Consider the following 19030-nt stretch of genomic DNA (forward strand, 5'->3'; position numbering starts at 1 on the left):
ACTTAACAATTAAACATCATATAAGACTGGAAACCGGGGGACTCAAAGCTTAACTTCCCTCCTATTCCCGAAGGGATGTTCTGTGGAGGCGAACATCAACCGTCCCACTGGCTAAAGACTCCAAGACCTCCTTTCCTCTTTGATGGGGCCAGGGCCAGCAAAACAGACATCACTTTAAAACCATCTCTCAGCTGAAGCACGGAAGTTTTAGCGAGTCACAGAAAAAATAGGGAAACTTACGCACAGTTTCCTTGGCCACTTCCCCATCTGAGTGATCATGCACCTAGTGCCGTCCCCCGGAGGGTGCTCCCCTATGAGGAGGGAAAAGGTGTGTCCACAGCCACTCAGTCAGAGAGAGTGACACAAGCCCTATTAGGAAATCCCTGGAGGACGGGGATATAAATCCCGGCCTGGACTGCCGAGTTTCCACTGAAGGTAAAAGTTGGGCCTGGCAGCCTTCCCCAGGCGAGAAGCAACAAGGTCGAAGAATGCAGGGCTGCAGGTAAGAGCCTTTTGAGAGAGAGAGAAAATGAGAGAGAGAGGGAATGAGAGAGAGAGAGAGAGAGAATGAGAGAGAGGGAATTACAGAATGAGGGGGAGAGAGAGAGAAGGAGAGAAATCTGGGGGTTAGGACCCTTGGGTTCCATTTCAGGATGGAGCTTCACGTGGCTTTCCTGATGTCTCTGGACCTTGGGTGCCTTCGCTGGGTGGCATTCCTCATCTCTTCAACCTTTGTTTGTTGGAAGGTGACCCTGACCTTCTTGGGCTTCAGTGTCTCTGTCAAAAACGGGCTGGATCAGAGGATTTCTGAGGATCTTCTATGATTCGAAGTGACAGGTAAAAATGCTGTGGGATCCAATTAAAGGAGATTCATAGCTGCAAAAAGGTCACCTTGGGATAAGGCTGTGCCTGTGAGGCTTACCCTGAATTTAGAGGCTTTCTTCTTTGGAAGGTCAGGGGGTTTTCCGGTATGGCATGTTTTCTTTTTAAAAGTAGGTATAACTTTTCTAACACTCGAGCTTTCAGAGCTGGCTGAGCGCCAGTGCTCCGGGTTGTCTTGAAGGAGTAGCAAGCAGATCATGGTGGGAAAGTGTGAGCCGTGGGACTAAAGGGTCTGTGTTCAAGTTCTGACTTTGCCTCTTCCTAGCTGTGTATGATGTCACGTGTGTGTCCATATCATAACTGTCTTTAAAAAATTCTATACTCTAGTGAATAAGGGGTACCATTTGAACAGAGATCATCTACCCAGTGGCCAGCAGCTTGCCAGTAATGGAAAGCCAGGAAGCATTAAGCTTACCTTCATCCCTTGCTTCATTCTTGTGAAATAATAACACTGGGTACAATTTTTTAAAATAAAGTTGCTTTTTATCCTCAATTATAATTAAATAAATTGCACAATTTATTTTTAACCTCTCGGTGTCCCCATCTGTAAATAGTGAACTCAGTGGGGAGGATCATAAGGTGGTGGGAAAAGTAAATGTGTATGAATCATGTAAGGCACTTGGAGTAGCCTGGCACACCGTGGGTGCGGCCGAAGCGTTGGCTCTCACTCTTTGGCACTCTCTCTTGAATCACTCCTTGGTAGTCCTTTGCTCCTCGTGGAACCCCAGCTCCCTCAGGAGCCCCCTACCTCGTGGCCCCCCAGCTCTGCCACTGATGTGCTGTGATCCAGGTCAAGGCTCCTCTCTGTCTGGGTTTCCTCTTCTGTAAATAGGCAGTTGAGTGACTTGACTTTGCAAGGCCCTCCTAGCTGTTTGGGGGATGCTGCCGGCTTCCGTCTCTGCAGTTCACCCCGCCCCACCAAGCTCACTCTTACCCTGGCCCGTCTCTCTGAGCTCTGCCATCCCAAGAGGGCAGTGGGCCCCTTCCTACCGGCTCAGTGCGATATCACCACATGCAAAACAGAAAGAGCACCTTCTCTCATATCTCATTAGTTTTGTCCAGTTCCATTGCATCTTTAGCCTCTTTGGTTACCCTAAAAAGCCAGCAGGAAGCTTGGATAAGGTCAGAGGAGCTGGGAGGACAGTCTCTGCCCTATTTGTTCCCAGCTGCCTGGGAGCACCTCCCAGGCCCTACCAGCAGGTGTCCCCTCAACCTTCTGGCCCCTGCCGGACCTCACACCCCAGCTGTTACACAACAAACCCCTGTGTGATCAAGACCCTCAGACCCCGTCCCTCCTCCCCTCCCCTGGGGTTAACAGAGTCAGTGTCACATGAAAACCCAAGTGACAAAGCTCGAGTCGTATGTGTTCAAGTTGTCTTTTTCTGTTACCATTACCAGGTGTCCAGACAGGGGCACATGGTCATGGCAGTGGCTTTGGTCAGTGCTTTTCAACCTTGAGGGTGCCCTAGCACCCCTGAGGCTTAGTAAGCAGACTGCTGGATCCACTCAGATTTTGATTCAGTACTTGCATGCAGGGTGTCCGAGGGAGAGGGTCCCAGGTGATGCTGACGCTGCTGGTCTGGGGACCACACTTTGAGAACCACTTCCTTAGGCGATAACAAGAGGTTTTACATCCAGTGGCAAACTGACCAGGGAGTTGTTTTAGGACAAGAACGTTTTGAGGCCATTTTCAAAACAGAACTCACAGGGACCTGCCGGGTTTGACGTGAGTGCTAGAGGCTGGAGGTCTTAAATAGGAGAGTTCTATTTAACAGATGGACAAATAGGCACAGTGGGAATAATAAGTATCTCAGTGTCTGGAACTTGACCTCAGGCTCCTACCAGTTTTGTTCTCCACTTACGAAGGAACATTGCTTAACATAGGAGGGAAGAGGGCGGCAAAGGGCAGCAAAAAGATGAAGGGAACATGGAAGCCTCTGTGGCCGGCTGATGGGCCAAATCCAGTGGGGCCACAAGAGAAACAGTGGTGGAGTTGATGATCCTCTAGCATCTCAGAGTCCCTGCTCCAGTGGTTCTCAGCCCTGGCTGAGTATTACCATCACCTGGGGAGCTCTTAAAAATCCCTGTACCTGGGACCAATTACATCATTAATGTTGGGGGCTGGGACCTGGGCTTTAGTAGTGTTTAAAGCCTTCAGGCAGTTCTGATGTATAACCAAGGCTGAGATCCACGGCACTATTCCATCTCTTACACTCCTTACTGTCCTACCTTTTATTAACTCTTCAGGGACTCCTTCTTCCTTCAAACCCTGTGTTCTGAACCTGTAATTTATCTGATGAATTTCAGATAAATGGGCATTTTAGTCACCAGTAGTGTGAACAGGAGAGAAGTTTGAGAATCTGTATTAAACTCCTTGCAAACGTTTCTGAAACACACTTTGGTTAAGAACCTCTGTTTCATATTAAGCATAAACAATTTCCGAAACACAAGGAGGTGAATGATTATGGCATTTGATTGTGAGCCAAAAGAGTCCAACTTAAAACCAATTATCTTAAAACCAGTAACTTAGCTTCTGGATGTTGGTTTCACTCATCAGATGACAGGGATGGGGTAGGGAGCAGAGGTTCTTTGCTATTGTCAAGGATCTCTGGAAAGTGTTCATACCACCCAAAGTTTTCATGAAACGTCAAGGGGAAATTTAAGAATACATGGACTTCACTGGGGATTTCAAACTTGAGTGTACTCGGGGACCAGGCAGTAAGTCAAATCTGTGAAGCTATGAGTGATAAGGCCAGTGGCCAACTGGAATGAGCTTGTCTCTTGGGAAAGACATTCAGTGAAGACTAACATTAACATTCTGGTGGAATAATGCGTACTCACAAGCTGAATTGGCCCAGGTCCCAGTTCGTGATTTGCGGACTGGCTTTGACAGCTTCTGACAATATGATCACATACCCTCCGAGTGAAAGGGATGAAGGGCAAATCCTGGCCCTCCCCCCACTTTTATTTGTATTTCTTTAGAGGAGTTACTTAACTCCTGTAAGCCCCAATGTCTTCATCTCTAAAATGAAAATAATAACACGTTGTTGGGGAAATTAAAGGAAACTTTTGCCTACTGCCTGGCATTTATTGATGTTCAGTAAATGTTAGCTAGCATCATCATCTTCAATATCATCATCATCAGATTATACGATTCTGACAGCACAATTTCAGAAACCACACTGAGGGGCTGCAGTGATCAGGGCACAGGGATTTAGTATAATATCTGTTCTCACTCCACGTAGGCATCTGACTACTCTATTTAAGAATAAGCCAATCTAAAGACCAAAGCTTCTCAACTGCCTTGAAATCTTGTTGATATGCCCGTAATTCCAATGCCTAAGTCTGAGGTGGAGCCTGAGATTTTGCATTTCTTCACAAGTGATGCTGCTGGTCCATGGACCGCACTTTGAGTAGCAGGGCTTCAGAATATTTGGGCCAAGGTTTCCTTACTTGGGAGCAAGGAAGAAGTAAATGTAAAGCATTGGAAGGGTCCTGGATTTTCTAGAGCTAATATTCATCAGAATGTTTTTTTTTTTAAATGTCTGTGGTAGGCAGAATTCTAAGATGACCCCCACTATCCATGTCCTTGTATAACTCCCCCTCCCCCGAATGAAGGTGCACTATATGAATGTGATGGGGTATCACCCTCGTGATTAGATTTGCCTTATACCACAGTTGCAGGTATAATTTAGGACCCTGACAAGTTGACTTGAAGTTAATCAAAAGGAATTTTCCTGAGTGTGCCTGACACAACCAGGTGGGCTCTTTAAAAAAAAGGTCTAGAGGTCAGAGAGACACGAAGCAACATCTGATGTTGCTCATTGGCTTTGAAAAAACAAACGGTCTTGTTGTGGAAATGGCCACAGGGCAGGAAGCAGGGGGCAGCCTCCAGCTGCTGAGAGTGGCTTTGGCTGACAGCCAGCAAGAAAGTGGGGACCCCAGTTTATACAATCACAAGGAACTGACTTCTACCAATAGACACATGGAACAGAACCTTGGGCTTTGATAGTCCGTTACACACTCAGCAGACACTTCTTCCAAGTTGAGACCAAACATCTGACCCATGGCAGAATGACTAATGAATGGGTGTTATTTTAAGTCACTAAGTTTGTGGGATTTCTACACAGCAATAGAGAACGAATACGATGTCCTAATTCTTGTCTTTGATTGCTGTGCCTATCAGTCCAAGGTATAGACAACCTAAACCATCTTGGTAGCTTAATACGACACAAGTTTCTCTGGCTCATGCTGTATCATTGTCATTGGTCAGCTGTGTCAGACCACGACAGCTCATCATAGCTACTTGAGAACATTTTCAAAAGAGAACTCATGGAGACCATCTGTTGGATTGTTTTGACATGGGTGCCAGGGTTGGAAATAGGTGTTTCTCCTACTTAACAAAGGAGAAACAGACATGGAGACACAATGGGGGTGGATCCATGGATGGAAGTAGACCTCAGCCTCCTATCAGGATGACCTGATAATCCTATGTGGCCACCACCAATAAACAAGGGCTCAGAGAAAAGGGTGTTGGAGGGTAGGGCACCAGAAATGAAATGCATAGGCTTGGAAGTGACCCATGTCCCTCCCATTTACTTTTCATGGCTATAACCAGTCATGTGGCTCTATGCCTACCTTTAAGGTACAGAGACGTGGCATCCTATGTGTACCCCAAAGTAGAAAAGTACCAGGTATTGGTTAGCCTGAGTCTGTCTACCATGGCATGTTGCTCAGTTAGATGGAAGTGGCAGGGGAGGAGGCAGGATCTCAGACTGTTCAGCTTCACAGATCTCTTCTTGGCACTGGGGCAAGGTGGTCGGGCGTCGAAACGCTGAGAGTAGCCAGAGGGGCTATGTGTGTGAATGGAACGCTCACTCCCAGCCACTCCCTCCACAGAGGAGGGCCAATGGCTTCTGGGGACTTTTTGGGTCTGTGGAAAACCCAGTCAGTCTGGGCTGTCTTCAAGCTAAATAGTGAGCTTTCTTGTGGCAAGGGATTTCCCCACACAGTAGAGAAAAAAATTGCTTGGGTTTTCGGTTGTTCGTTTTTGCTTGACTTTTATCTGCTCGTATGGACATGCTGAACACAGGGCTGGGGAAAGCTGCCACCTTCTGTGACCCTCAGAGGATAAGCCATTCTGGGTGCGCACATTTTCTAGAGATGGAAGATGATCTTTCAATGCATAAAGAGAAGATCCCCCTTTTTTTGACAACTTAATTTGGGAAGGAAATATTTTTTTAAATATTTTATTTGTTTATGAGAGAGAGAGTACAAGCAGGGGGAGGGGCTGAGGGAGAAGCAGACTCCCTGCTGATCAGGGAGCCGGATGTGGGAATTGATCCCAGGACCCTGAGATCATGACCTGAGCTGAAGGCAGACGCTTAACTGACTAAGCCACCCAGGCATCCCTGGAAGGATATATTTCTAAAATATATGTAGCACTGTGAAAATTTATACCCACTGCAAACTGATGCCAAAAAATATACCTTTCATAACTTTTCTAACAAGAATCTCATTTGGTGTTTGAGGTCCCTTTTCATTAGGAAAGGGGAATTAAACCTACTAGTCTATGTCATCTCCATCTTGCAGGCTCACATCTGCCTCTCTTAGATTTATTCAGTCTCTTTGGGGGTAAATGCTCAGACTTTCAGAGTTTCTCACCTATTGCTTTAATCTAGCCAGGAAGGAGTCTGAGAGTAGGGAAGCCATGTCCTCAGGGCATGATGGGGAAGGTGGCAGTCCACACCTGATGGCCTGGGGCCTTCACTGGTTTCCACGGAGATGTCCCTGAACCTGGCTGGTCATGGGGTGTCCTGCTGAATCTACTGCTGAGGTCTGCAGCTGGGAAAACCTTCGGTCTGATCTTGCAGATGGGTCAGTGCCACCACAATGGCCACCTTGGGCCACTGTGCCCCTCATTGGCTCCACAGGCTCTCTGTGTCTTGGCCACGGCCACATTTCTCCTCTGGCTTCGACTGACCACTTATGCAGGTGATACTCAAAATATTTGACAACCAGCAGGGGACGAGCACCAACCAATCAGAAGAGATGCTACAGTATCTGTTGCTGGACCAGGAGGATCTCCGAGGAGCCCCAAGAAAGGCATAGTAGCAGAGGGCAGAGAGCTCAGGGCTTAAGTAAGTGGTACTTACCAACTGGTGGAGACATGTTTCCATATTTGGCCACATTGCTCCTTATGGACTGAATATCCAGCTCCAGGTCACCTTGTCCTTCATCATGGCAGCCCCAAATTAGACCAGATTTTACCTCCCATTCCCTACAGGAAGCACAGGGAAATATCTGGATTTCTTCCCCATCAGTGAGAAACTAAGGCTAGCAGGCCTTCTGTCTCTTTGCATTCGGGTTTTGAACTCAGAGTCGGGAGCAGGCCAATATGCCTACTTCCTCTTGTGGTTTCCTTCCTTTTACCCTGGAGCCCCCCAAAGCCTTTTCTTCTTCTTTCTTTCTTTTCTTCTTCCCCTTCCTACCAGGGAGGAATATGTCACATGCACTTCCTTCCCTCCTTTCTGAGGAGGGCTTTGCTCTTCCCTTTTCTTTGGGCCATAGTGGCAGAAGAATTGGAGGTAGTAAGAGAAATACATTGGAAGGTAATTAAACTATTATCCTCATCACATACGTTATGTACTGTCCCAACTTAGAGAAAGAGGATTCTGAACAAAATTTAACTGTTCTTTGTGATTCAGGGAAATCGTCACGAACATCAACTGTTTTCTGCTGTGGCACCCTGATACCCTCAGTTGGGCACGGGGAAGTGGAGGGGACCACTGGTTTCTGCTCTTAACGGCTCCTGATTGCTGTACTTTTTGGTTCATGCGCTGTCTTAGTGTTTTTCTTCCCCCCCCCGGCCCCCACCATGCATCTATCTTAATGTATTTCTGTCTCCTGTGTTATTGGGCCATCAGCTGCCTCTCCCTTCCCTGGGTGCTCTCTTCTGCCAGCCCATTCTCTCTTTCTAATTTGCTACCTCTAATCTGCTTTTGATTAAGCGTTCTGGTCGTGTACTGCTGCATAACAAAGTGCCCCAGAATTTATCAGCTTACAACAAACATTTTATTATAACTCATATGTTGTGTAGGTCATGAATTTGAGAGGGGCACAGCCAGGCGATTCTTCTGTTCCACGTGGTTTGATTGAGTTCAAGCAGTGAAACTCGGCTAGTGAATAGACTCTTCTGGGGAGTCCAAGGTGGCTTTACTCACATGGCTGGTGCCTTTGAGGGGATTCCTATGAGGCCAGACATAGCTGGAACTGTGAATCAGACCCTCTACATGTGGCCTCCCCTACGAGGTGGTCTCAGGGTAGTTGGACAGCTTACATGGTGGCTGGCTTTCCCCAGAGCAAGCCTCCCACGGATGCCAGATGGAAGCGTTCACCCAGCATCATTCTGTTGGTTAGACTCCAGTCACAGGCTGGCCCACATTCAAGGGAGGTGAGTTGGACTCCACATTTTGATGGCAGAGTGGCCCAGTCACATCGCAGAAGACCACGTTAAGATGGGAGATACTACTGTGGCCATCCTTAGAAAGTATAGTCGCCACTCTGAGAAGCAACAACACTCGTAGACACAGAGAAAGAGGTGCTGCAAGAGAGCTGCCAAGCTGCTTCTGTGAGTAAAATATCCGTGCCTTTGTGCCAGGATCTTATTGGCTCTCTTTTCGCTGTTCAGGTCTTTCTGTCCTTGTTTCCTCTGTCTGAGTTATATTTCAGATGGACAAGTTTTCTGGATGACTGATAATTCAAATATCTGAGGTGTTTACTACATACACTTAGATTATAGGAGGGTGAAAGCCACCTTCAGCTTAGAGGGTGTGCTTCCTGTCCCATAACAGCACAGAGTGTCTGGTTACTGGCTAACGTTAACCAGAGCGTAGCCCAACGGAGCTAGGACTTCCATCCCCAGGAGAACTCAGAAGTCTTGAGTCCTGGCTCTGCTATTTGCTAACTCTGAGACTTACACAAGTGAGTTGATGAGATTTGGTGGTTATCTGATTGAGGCCCCTGACTTGGTGCTTTAGAAATGGAAGCTGTGCCCCGGGCTGAAGCCTAAGTGCAAATCCAGACTGATTTGGAATCCAGGACTTCTAGCTGCTGGGAAGGACCTGGGAGCTCTCAGCAGCTCAGCCCTTGTATTTATTTTAGAGATGAAGAAACTGTGACCCAGATTGGGTAAATTGCTAGTGGCTTGCCTAAGCTCACATAGCTAGTTAATGGTAGAGTGAATCCAGCTTCCAGGAATCTTCAATCTCTTGCTCTGTGTGCTTAAAGGTCAGTCTGAATGAAGGCATCAGAATGCCATGGTAGGTGCTGCCTGCATGTGTGCATGTATGTATGATTGTGTGTTTCCATGTTAAACACACTGCTGTGACATGGATTTAGGCATCAGGCTTATTGATTCCACTAGGTAAAGTTGAACACCTTTCTAAGTAGTAGCTGGTGTTATGTAAGTTATTGACCATTGAACATTACCCAAAGTTCTCAGGCTGTGGGATGGACCTTCAGCAGGACTTAGTAAGAATGCAGACAGGGAAGCTCTGACTTCTCCCTCAGTTCTGTCAGTTGCGTGCTCCTGAGAAAGTTACTCACCTCCTGAACTTTGGGGTCTGCTTCTGTAAAATGCTTCCCCTTGTCGAGTGCTTTCTCTTTGCCAGTACTGTGCTGACCTCTGTACGTATCACACGCCATCTGACTCTCCTGTGCTACGTGTCAGGCTGCAGCCATTTTACAGATGAGCAGACTGAGCCTCTCAGAGGCAGTATGATCTACCCTGGCACCAAACCATCCAGCTGGCCCACAAGGGAGGCAGGACTCCCCTTTGCTCTACCAGATTCTCAGTCAGGTCTCTCACATGCTTTCTACAGTGCTATCCTGTATAGACTCCCTAACTCTCAGGACTGCTGTGAGATGTAGCTAGACTTCTCAGCTGCCTTGTGGGGTGGAATCTGACCAAGGAGTGGAGTTTAGGTGAAGGCAAATTTGCATTCTGAATTGACAGAAGTTTCTGATCATGTGTACTTCCCAAGACTGGAAGTGTCCGACTAATTGAGGGGTAAACTTGGCCCCCTATGGAGGATGCTGGGTTTGGGAAGACTGCTAGGGTGGGCTGCTAAGCTTAATGGCTTCTGGAGCCACCTCTAGCTCTGGGTTCTGGTGCTTCTACAGAGCAGAGAAGGAGTACCAAGGCTGAAGATTGTGTTGACTCAGGTTTGCATTCCACTTTATCATTGCATTAGCTCTGTGGCCTTGGGTAAGTTATTTAATGTATCTGAGTCTATTTCCATTGCCTCATGTTTATAATGGGGATGATGCACTCTACTAGGCTCCTGAATGGTGCTCTCTGGAATTGCTCAGAGTAGAAAATTCCTCTTACACAAATATCAGGCTGGGAGGACTTGAAGCCTGGTGGATTCATACTGTGGTTGCCAAGGGCCTTGTGGTTGGAGTTCCACATCAGTCATTTTGTAGGAGGATGGCAATTATTCTGAGCTAGAGGAGTGGTCTTGTCAGGGGCTAGCCTGTGAGAGAGCCTGATGCAGGAAGAAGGTGAAGGAAGTGTCTTTGGTTGATGGTCCAGTCTGCTGGGGGCTCTGAATGATTCCGCCTTACTGGGAATGCAAAGTGTGACCAGAGGATTTGAATGAGTGGGGAGATGAGTTGGATTGATTTACTGAATCTCTTAGTCAATGTTTCTTGGGGCAGAAATTGGCCAAGTCCAAAAGGTTTGACGGGGAAAGGGTACTTTTAGAGAGAAGGGACACTTGTTGGCAGAAAGTAAAATATAAAGAGAGCCTGTAGCGCTTAGTGGAGCCAAGTCTTAGTTAGCTTCTCTAAGTTTTCCCTTTGAGAGTCAGCCCACTGTGGCCCAAAGATGGGTCTTCCTGTGCCACGGCTCCTAGGAAACAATCCTATCTCCCCAGGCCCCACCAGGGTCAAGGACATTGAGGTCCTCTCATTCTGACACGGCCATGCAGACCAGAAACACTCCCACTATGCTGCACTGAATTCCCTCAATTCTGAGGGAGGGGGTGTGTGTGGTGGGAAACTAGCTTCTCTCTTTTTTGTAGAACCAAAAATAATCTGTGGACAATCCATCAAGGGTTCTGCTTTGAGCCAGTGTATTTTCAAAAAAAGCTGCTTCAAACCTGGTCCTATATTTCTCTGCCTCTAGTTTCAGAGGCAGAAAAATATACGACCATATTATTAATTTATATTTCCTTATTCCCCAAACTCTTCATGTCTTGTGCTTTCCAGAGATTGAGTTCCCAATAATTCTTATTTTGCTTCTGCTTTGAATTTTAAAAAATTTCCAAGCTTCACTTTGATGCAAATATTTATTTTCCCATGGGTGTCAAAAGGTTTTATAACACACACCTGCCACAACATGTATTGGTTTTTAGGGATTTATTTTACAAACTGGAGTTGACGAATGGTATGCGTCAGGCCTGATAACTATTTGACTTCATTAATATTCAAGATCTATTACCTTTGTTTTGCTTTCTTGGATGACTGTATCTCCTGACTCAGAGATGGACAGTTGCCTACAAACATCTGGTAACAAGGTGACAATAGAAATAAAGTTTAATCTCAGTGGATTAAGAGATATATTAAAGTAGACTATAGAGTAAGATGTTGAATGACTTTAAATTCCTGAAGATTTATTTCTGGAACGATGATTCTATCATTTACTTACTAATTTGTTTTCAGTCTGCTAAAAATGTGTTCCTCCATGAATTCTAAAGTCTTTAGGGTGAAGTGTGAGGATGTCTGCAACTTTCCTGTGTTCAGGGGGAAAATATGTATGCATATATATAAAAATATGTATATATAAAAATATGTAGGTGTATATATATACATATGTATATGAGTGTGTGTGTAGATATATATATAGAGAGAGAGATAGAGAGAGAGAGGACAGAGAGGGAGAGACAGAGAAAGGGCATAAAGCAAAATGTTAATAATTAGTGAATCGAGGTGAAATACATACTGGTGTTTTACCATTCTCTCACCTTCCTAGTCTGTTGGAACTTTTCAGATTTAAATGAGAAGGTGAAGCCAACAGCTAGATACTCTTAGGCTCTGTGTCCCATCTGTGATCAGGAGGCTGAGCCCGGAGAGCTGGGCTCAGTGTGGTGCTAACAAGTCTTTCCACCTTACTGTGTTCTTTCTCCTTCTCGAACTCTTCACACATTGTTGGTCCTTTCCTTATGCCTGGACCTGCTTTTCTTCTCATTCCTTGGTTTTCAAACACTGGGTGTAGTAAAACATGGTTGTGTGACAAAAAAAAAAAAAAAAAAAAAAAGTCACTCAAATTCTTGGAACCAGCTGCCTTTAAAATTTCTTTCTTCCAGTAAGGAGGTCCACTCAGATTCAAGCAGAAATTCAAATTGTCTGTAATTTAAAGATACATTGAAAGAAAGTAGGGCAGGAGAGGCAAGTTTTGCTCCAAGCCTCGGCAGAACAAATTCTCTTTCCTTCGGGCCTGCCAAAGACTTAGTACTTCCCACACTATGGCAATTTTGGTTCTGACCTTTTCCTGGGGTTTTGATGATTGAAAATGATCCGTGTTTGTGGTTTAATTGCCTGAAGCCACTTCCTGAAGAGGTCACAGTGAAGCAGCTATTTTGCCGAAGTCCTCAGAGGGAAACCAACACAATTCCCTTGGCTGTAGGGGTCCCTGAGGTGGGGGGGGGGGGTTGGAGAGGGCCAAGAGGGGGTAGGGAATGGCTGTTGCTTGAGGAGGACATGTTAGGATTTCGTTCCGCTGGAACAGGGTCCTTGTTGAAACATCTCCACTTCTCACCCTGACCACACGTGCCATTTTGAGAAGAGTGTTAATGTCCAAGGCGCTTTCAACACCTGAAAAAGAAAGTGAGGGGCTTAGATTTCTCTAGGACCCCTTCTGCTCTGTAGCTCTGTGAAGCCTCAGCTAACCACCACCCCTGCATGGACACAGCCTGACTTTCTGGTGTCAAAATAATTTTAAACTTGGTTACAAACCACATAATTCAAGGCTAAGCCTGCACCTGTCTTGCGGGGTGCTCCCCTCTGAAAGGAGGCTGCTCAGCTCCCCCTGCCTTTGAGTTGAAATGACTTCTTAGCGTCAATCTTCAGAACTGCTTGAAACTGTTGAGTCCGCAGTATCACTGCGGACTGGTGACAGCAGGGCTCCTTCCCTGGGGTCCTTTTCATAAACTTTGGAAAGTTTGCATATTGGGATTAGGTTTGGCTGTGTATCACAGGAAGCCTATAGTCTAGGATGGGAGAGCAATTCCACGAAGCCAAGCCACCGAGGACTCATGCTCCTGTCTTGTCGCCCCAGCACTGTCAGCAAGTGGCCTGTGCCTTGTGGCCCAACATGGTGGCTTCAATCCACCCACCACATCCATACTGAGCCAGCAGAAAGGAAGACCAGTGGAGACTTTGAAGTCTTTTGAGGAGACTTTTAAGTCAACTTCCCAGGAGGAGCCTAGTTTTCCACCTACGTTTTATTGGCCTAAATTCTGTCACGTGGCCACTTCTAGTTGCAAAGGGGGATGGGAAATGTAGTCTTTGTGTGGGCTAGTGCTGTGCTTCGTTGAGTCAGGGCTTCTATAATCCATCCTCTCATATCCAGGGTGGATATTAGAGGAGGAAACTAGCAGCATCTGTCATAGAAACTATATTTTTGAAGAGTAAGGGCTTTGGAATCAGTAGTCCTGGGTTTAAACTTCAATTCCTGCTTACAAGCTGTAAGATATTAGTCAAGCTCTTCTATTATATGATCTGTCAGAGTGGCATGATATTCACATCATGGGGGTAAAATGAGAGAATAGATGCTCAGTATTCAGCTCAGTAGCTGTCACTGTTACATGTGTGCCTGTGTCACCATCTTTGACTTCATTCACTTATTCGGATATGTGGTATTGGTTATACATGAGTATTTGATTCCAACTTCTTTCATATACTTTCTAGAGAACCAGTGAGTCTGTCTGGGACCAGTACATCTGGGGACGTGAGACGCTAATGTGGGTGCAGAGGACAAAGCAACTTGGTCAATGTCGATGTGACGTTTATGCTAATCAAGTGGCCTGGTTAACCTGAGGCTGGGGTTAGTGGTTCAAGTTACAGGATATATTTGTGTTTCAGAAACATGTGAAGGATAGGACCATGCTGAAGCAGGAAGAGTTTAGGGGAAACAGCCCTGGGGCAGACACCCAGCTAAGGGGAAAATCTCAGGTCATTCACTACCCACTCCGGCTCCTCATCACCAGAGGGGGAGTTCAGACTGCAACTCTGAGTTCATGCCTTCTGATGAGCAAGGGCTTCTAGCATGCAAGGACTACTTCCTCAGTTTGCCAACCCTGCCCTGGCCATTTAACGGCCATCTGGGTTTACTGTGAGACAGAATAGTATCTGTTCCAAGAACAGGGAACAAGTTAAACTTTAAGGAAATGGGGGAGGGGTGGTGGGAGGGAATTTTTTTTTTTCCTGGACTCACTCATCACTTCCAATTCCCTGCTAGGTTTCTGATCATAAATATTCCTTGGTATTTTCTGGGACTGGGTATCTTGTAGGCCTTGAGGGCTATGAACAAGACTGGGCTTCTCTTCTCAAGACTGTCCCCACCCATGGGGAGCCAGACAAGAAACAGTCATGGTAGGTGTCTTGGTTGCTCCCACGTGTTTCCCCTCCGGACGGAACTTGGAATTCCTCCCACTGGAGGTGGGGGTAATTTCCCCACCCCACTGATGGCAGCTCTGGCCACGTGACTTGCTTTGGCCAGTGGAATGTGGGGCAGACGGGAGTGAGCTAGTTCTGGGCAAGGCCTTGAGTGCTCTTGCCCACATTGCTTGCGTTTTTGCCATCGCAGGAGAGGATCATCTCCCAGGCAGTCATAGGTCCAGGGACGATGAGAGACACATGGAGCCAACTTAGATCCCACCCAAAGCCTGGAGCCAAGCCTAACCCAGCCTGATCAAGGTCAGATCCACAGACTTGTGAGCCAGAATCATTTTACACCATTGGCATGATCGCCTTGGCGATTGTTTGACGCATTTCAGTGTTGAGTGTTGGGGAGGTGGATTGCTGGCAGTATTGTTGGGACACTGGGGAGCTAATACAACAGGTAATTACGATATGGTGTGAGAACTGCAGGGAGATACAGAGGCACCTGGTGCTCTGGTCTCGGGGAGGTATGTGGCCAGGAGTGCTTCATGAACTTGTGTAACCTATTCACTATTTGGACCTTATTTCTCTCCCTGCCCCCACCAGCATGCTCTACACCAGAGAGTTAGTGGTATATATAATATATATAATCCAACAGTGTATGTCGGAATTGTATGTAAAGTAAGAGCTAATCCATAAAAACAATAGAAAAAGTTCTCCAACAAGTAAAATATGAGGACCTTTTGACTTCTAGTGATTAATTCACTCATTCATTCATTCAACAAATAGAAGTTAGGGATATAGCTGTGAGTAAAATAAAGTAGGATCTTTGAGCCCATGAGCTGGCCTTCCAGAGGGAGGAGACACGGTTGATGGTGAATGCCATAGAGAGCAATAGTGTAGAAAAGAAAAATGTGGAGCATTGATCAATGGCAGAAGGGTGGTGCAGTTTTACACAGGAATGTCGGGGAAGACCTCACCACGAGTGATGCTTGAGTAGAGACCTGAAGGAGGAGAGAACCTGAGCAGTGGCCATAGCTGAGGAAAGAGCATCTTAGCACAGGGCAGGGCATGCTAAGGCACACTTCAGGAGAGACACTTAGAATATGGAACACCTATTCCAAGACACCTTGTAAGTACTCTGGGGATTTGATATTAGGTGTGCTCAGTGAATGTAGCTATTGAGGAGCAACTCCAAAACTTCGGCATTTTTCTTGTTAAAAAGTCTAAAGTCTAGGCAAAAAGTTTCTATCATCAGGTGAAGCCTCTAGAACCTGCTTCTGGGACTGTCTTCAGGGTGTTGTCTCTCTGGCTGTGTGTGGCTCCTGGTGACCCCTCTGTCTCCTCCTATAGGCTGCAGAGTGCTGGACCTGAGAGCTCCACCTCCTGTGTCCTCCAAAAGTTGCCAGAAAAAATGTTCATCTTTTACATGTTGGTAATGAGCGTTTCAGCCTTCACCATTCCGCCTGAGGAACGCACAGGTAAGAAGTGAGTCTTAGGGTGCCTGGGTGGCACAGATGGTTAAGCGTCTGCCTTCGGCTCAGGCCATGATCTTGGGGTCCTGGGATGGAGCCCCACACTGGGCTCCTGGCTCAGCAGGGAGCCTGCTTCTCCCTTTCCCTTGGCCTCTCCCCCCTGCTCATGCTCTCTCTCTCTCTCTGTATCTCTGTGTCTCAAATGAATAAATACAGTCTTAAAAAAATCTCTTCTCAGCTGAAGAGAGCTTGCCTGCAGCTTCTCTGGGGAAAGTAGTTGTTTATCTAGTAAAGTTGGTTGTTTTCAAAGAGCAAGGTGGGGCAGATCCTTCCTCCTAACCATCTCCTCTGTTGCACGGAGCTTGCTCTGGGTATCAGTCATTCCTGCCAAAGAGTGAGTCAAGGAAGTGGTGCTTTTGCCCTCAATAAAAGATGCTTTTAGATTTTAACCACATGTCTTGTCACAACTAAGCTCTTTTTCTGTCTGAACTCAGCCAAGATCTGCTTTTAATGTTAAGGAGTCAACAAGTGAAGAATATGACCCAACTTTTTAATCATTTTTTGTCATCCTGTGAACCAGATTTAACTTTTCCCCCAAAATTTAAATTGGAATGGACAGAAGCCCTAAAGTTGTTTTTGGGAATTTTGAAGTCATTATAACCCCAGGGTGCAGGTCACTTGTTCGGGGCACTTGGCTTCTTCAGATGTGCCCATCAAAGGAGGTTTTGGACCCAAAGCTTGACTGTGGTCTCCCTGTCCTTTAGTGGCTGCCGAAAACTGCAAATTTCTTGGCAAGCATTTCAAAACTGACTTCAGGGTAGAAGGGGAGCCTGTGGTCCTGAGGTGCCCCCAGGCGCAGCTCTGGTTGTGGGCGTCTGTCAGCCCCTATGTCAACGTGACGTGGCGTAGAAACGATTCTACTGGAAAGGTCCCCGGGGAAGAAGAGACGCGAATGTGGATCCAGGATGGTGCTCTCTGGATCTTGCCAGCCTTGCAGGAGGACTCAGGCACCTACATCTGCACTATCAGGTAAGCCCCCACAACACCCCGGGACTAGGGTAGGAATGGGTCTCCTTCCAGAAGGGCTTCTGCACGGTTTTTCAGTGATAACCTGGATTTCAAAATCCAGTGCATAGGTGAGAAGCTATCTTTAGTCCTCTTCACTGTTCCTGAATACCTCCTACCCGAGAGCCTTCCCCAGATGCCTTCATGGCTCTTTCTCTCCCTTCATTGAAGTCTTTGCTCAAACGTCACCTCTTTGGAGAGGACTTCCCTAGCTCCTTTACCTAAACCAGTACTCCTGACACACTCTCTCTTTCCCCTGCTCGTATTTTTCCTCACCTGACACACTCATGTGTTTACATATTTAATGTTGTCTACCCCTTTAGAATGTAAACTCTAGGCCGACAGGGACTTGATCCATTTTGTTCATGCCTGCGTCCACATGGACAGAAGAAATCGATGTAGAACACTGGATGAGACTTTAGGAATGAGTTCATCCAACTGCTTATTGTACGTGTGAGGGGACCGAGCTAACTTATAAAGTGTTCCCAGGTGGTAGGTGTGGAGCTGAGACTGGAACCCACAGCCCCTGATGTGGGGTGTAGCCCCCTTCCTCTTTGTCCTGTTGCTTTTTGTTTTTTTAATTGTGGTAACATATGCATAACATCAGAATTATCATCTTATCCCCTTTTATACGTACAGTTCCGTGTGTTAAACACATTCACATTATTGTGCAACCATCACCACCGTCCGTCTCCAAAACTCTTCATCTTCTCACACTGCAGCTCTGTGCCCGTGAAGTTAACCACGAATTCCTCTCTCCCTCTCCCCCCATGGGGGCTCCCCTCCTGGCAGCCCCCATCTATTGTCTGTCTCTGTGAATTTGACTGCTCTAAATACCTCATAGGAGTGGAGTCAGGCAGTATTTGTCCTTTGGTGACTGGCTTCTCTCACTGAGCACAGTGTCTTCGAGGGTCATGCAGACTGCAGCATGCGTCTGAATTCCCTTCCTTTTTAAGACTTTTTATTCCATTGCATAAATATACCATACTTTGGTTACCCGTTTATCTGTCAGTGGACATTCTACCTGCCTTTTGGCTATTGTGAGTAATGCTGCTCTGATCATAGGTGTACAGAGATCTCTTTGAGTCCCTTTTACTTGTTTTGGGTGCAAACTCAGGAGACAATTCGTCATTCTATGTTGAATTTTTTGAGGAACCATCATATTGTTTGCCAGAATAGCTGCTCCATTTTTACATTCCCACCGGCAGTGCATCGGCAGTGCACACGGGTTCTAGTGTCTCCACATCTTTACCAACACTTACTATTTTCTGGATTTTTCTTGGAGAGGGATAATAGCCATCCTACTGGGCATGAAGTGATAGATTATTATGCTTTTGATTTGCATTTCCCTAATGATTAGTAATGCTGAGCCTCTTTCCATGTCCTTTATTGGCCGGAAGTCTATTCAAGTCCTTTGCCCATTTGTAACTTTAAAATGTTTTTGTTGTCTTATTATTTTACATTTCTTTTAAAAATTGAAATATAATTAACATGCAGTGTTATGTTAGTTTCAGGTACAGAGTATAATGATTCAGCAGTTCTGTACGTTTCTCAGTGCTCATCACTGAGTATACTTTTAATCCCCTTCATCTATTTCTCCCATCCCACCACCCATCTCTGGCAACCACTAGTTTGTTCTCCGTATTTAAGAATTTTTTTGTTTGTTTGTCTCTTTTGTTCTTTGTTCATCTGTTTTGTTCTTAGATTCTACCTGTGAGTGAAATCATATGGTATTTGTCTTTCTCTGACTGATTTATTTCACTTAGCGTTATTCCATCTAGATCCATCCATGTCGTTGCAAATGGCAAGATTTCATTCTTTTTTATGGCTGAGTCATATTCCTCTGTGTGTGTGTGTGTGTGTGTGTGTGTGTGTGTGTGTGTGTGTGTGTGTATCACATCTTTATCCATTCTTTAATCAACTTATTTGTTTTTGAATTGTAG

General features: G+C 46.0%; 1 protein-coding gene across 3 annotated transcripts in view; it reads left to right on the top strand.

Moving 5' to 3' along the window:
- The first annotated feature begins 310 nt into the window (after window positions 1-310).
- IL1R2 (interleukin 1 receptor type 2) overlaps window positions 311-19030 on the top strand; it is a 64841-nt gene continuing 46121 nt past the window's right edge. The window contains exons 1-4 of one of the 3 annotated variants that reach the window (XM_028103963.2): window positions 311-502; window positions 747-837; window positions 15901-16028; window positions 16787-17051. In XM_028103963.2, coding sequence (XP_027959764.1) covers window positions 821-837; window positions 15901-16028; window positions 16787-17051 — 410 coding nt within the window. In that variant the 5' untranslated portion in view covers window positions 311-502; window positions 747-820. The remainder of the gene's footprint in view (window positions 503-746; window positions 838-15900; window positions 16029-16786; window positions 17052-19030) is intronic. The other 2 variants (XM_088026600.1, XM_028103966.2) reach the window with 2 other exon arrangements.

Source organism: Eumetopias jubatus, unplaced genomic scaffold, assembly GCF_037043125.1.
Source record: "Eumetopias jubatus isolate StellerSeaLion01/CBP00866 unplaced genomic scaffold, mEumJub1_p1.0 scaffold_9, whole genome shotgun sequence".
NCBI classification, from domain to species: domain Eukaryota; kingdom Metazoa; phylum Chordata; class Mammalia; order Carnivora; family Otariidae; genus Eumetopias; species Eumetopias jubatus.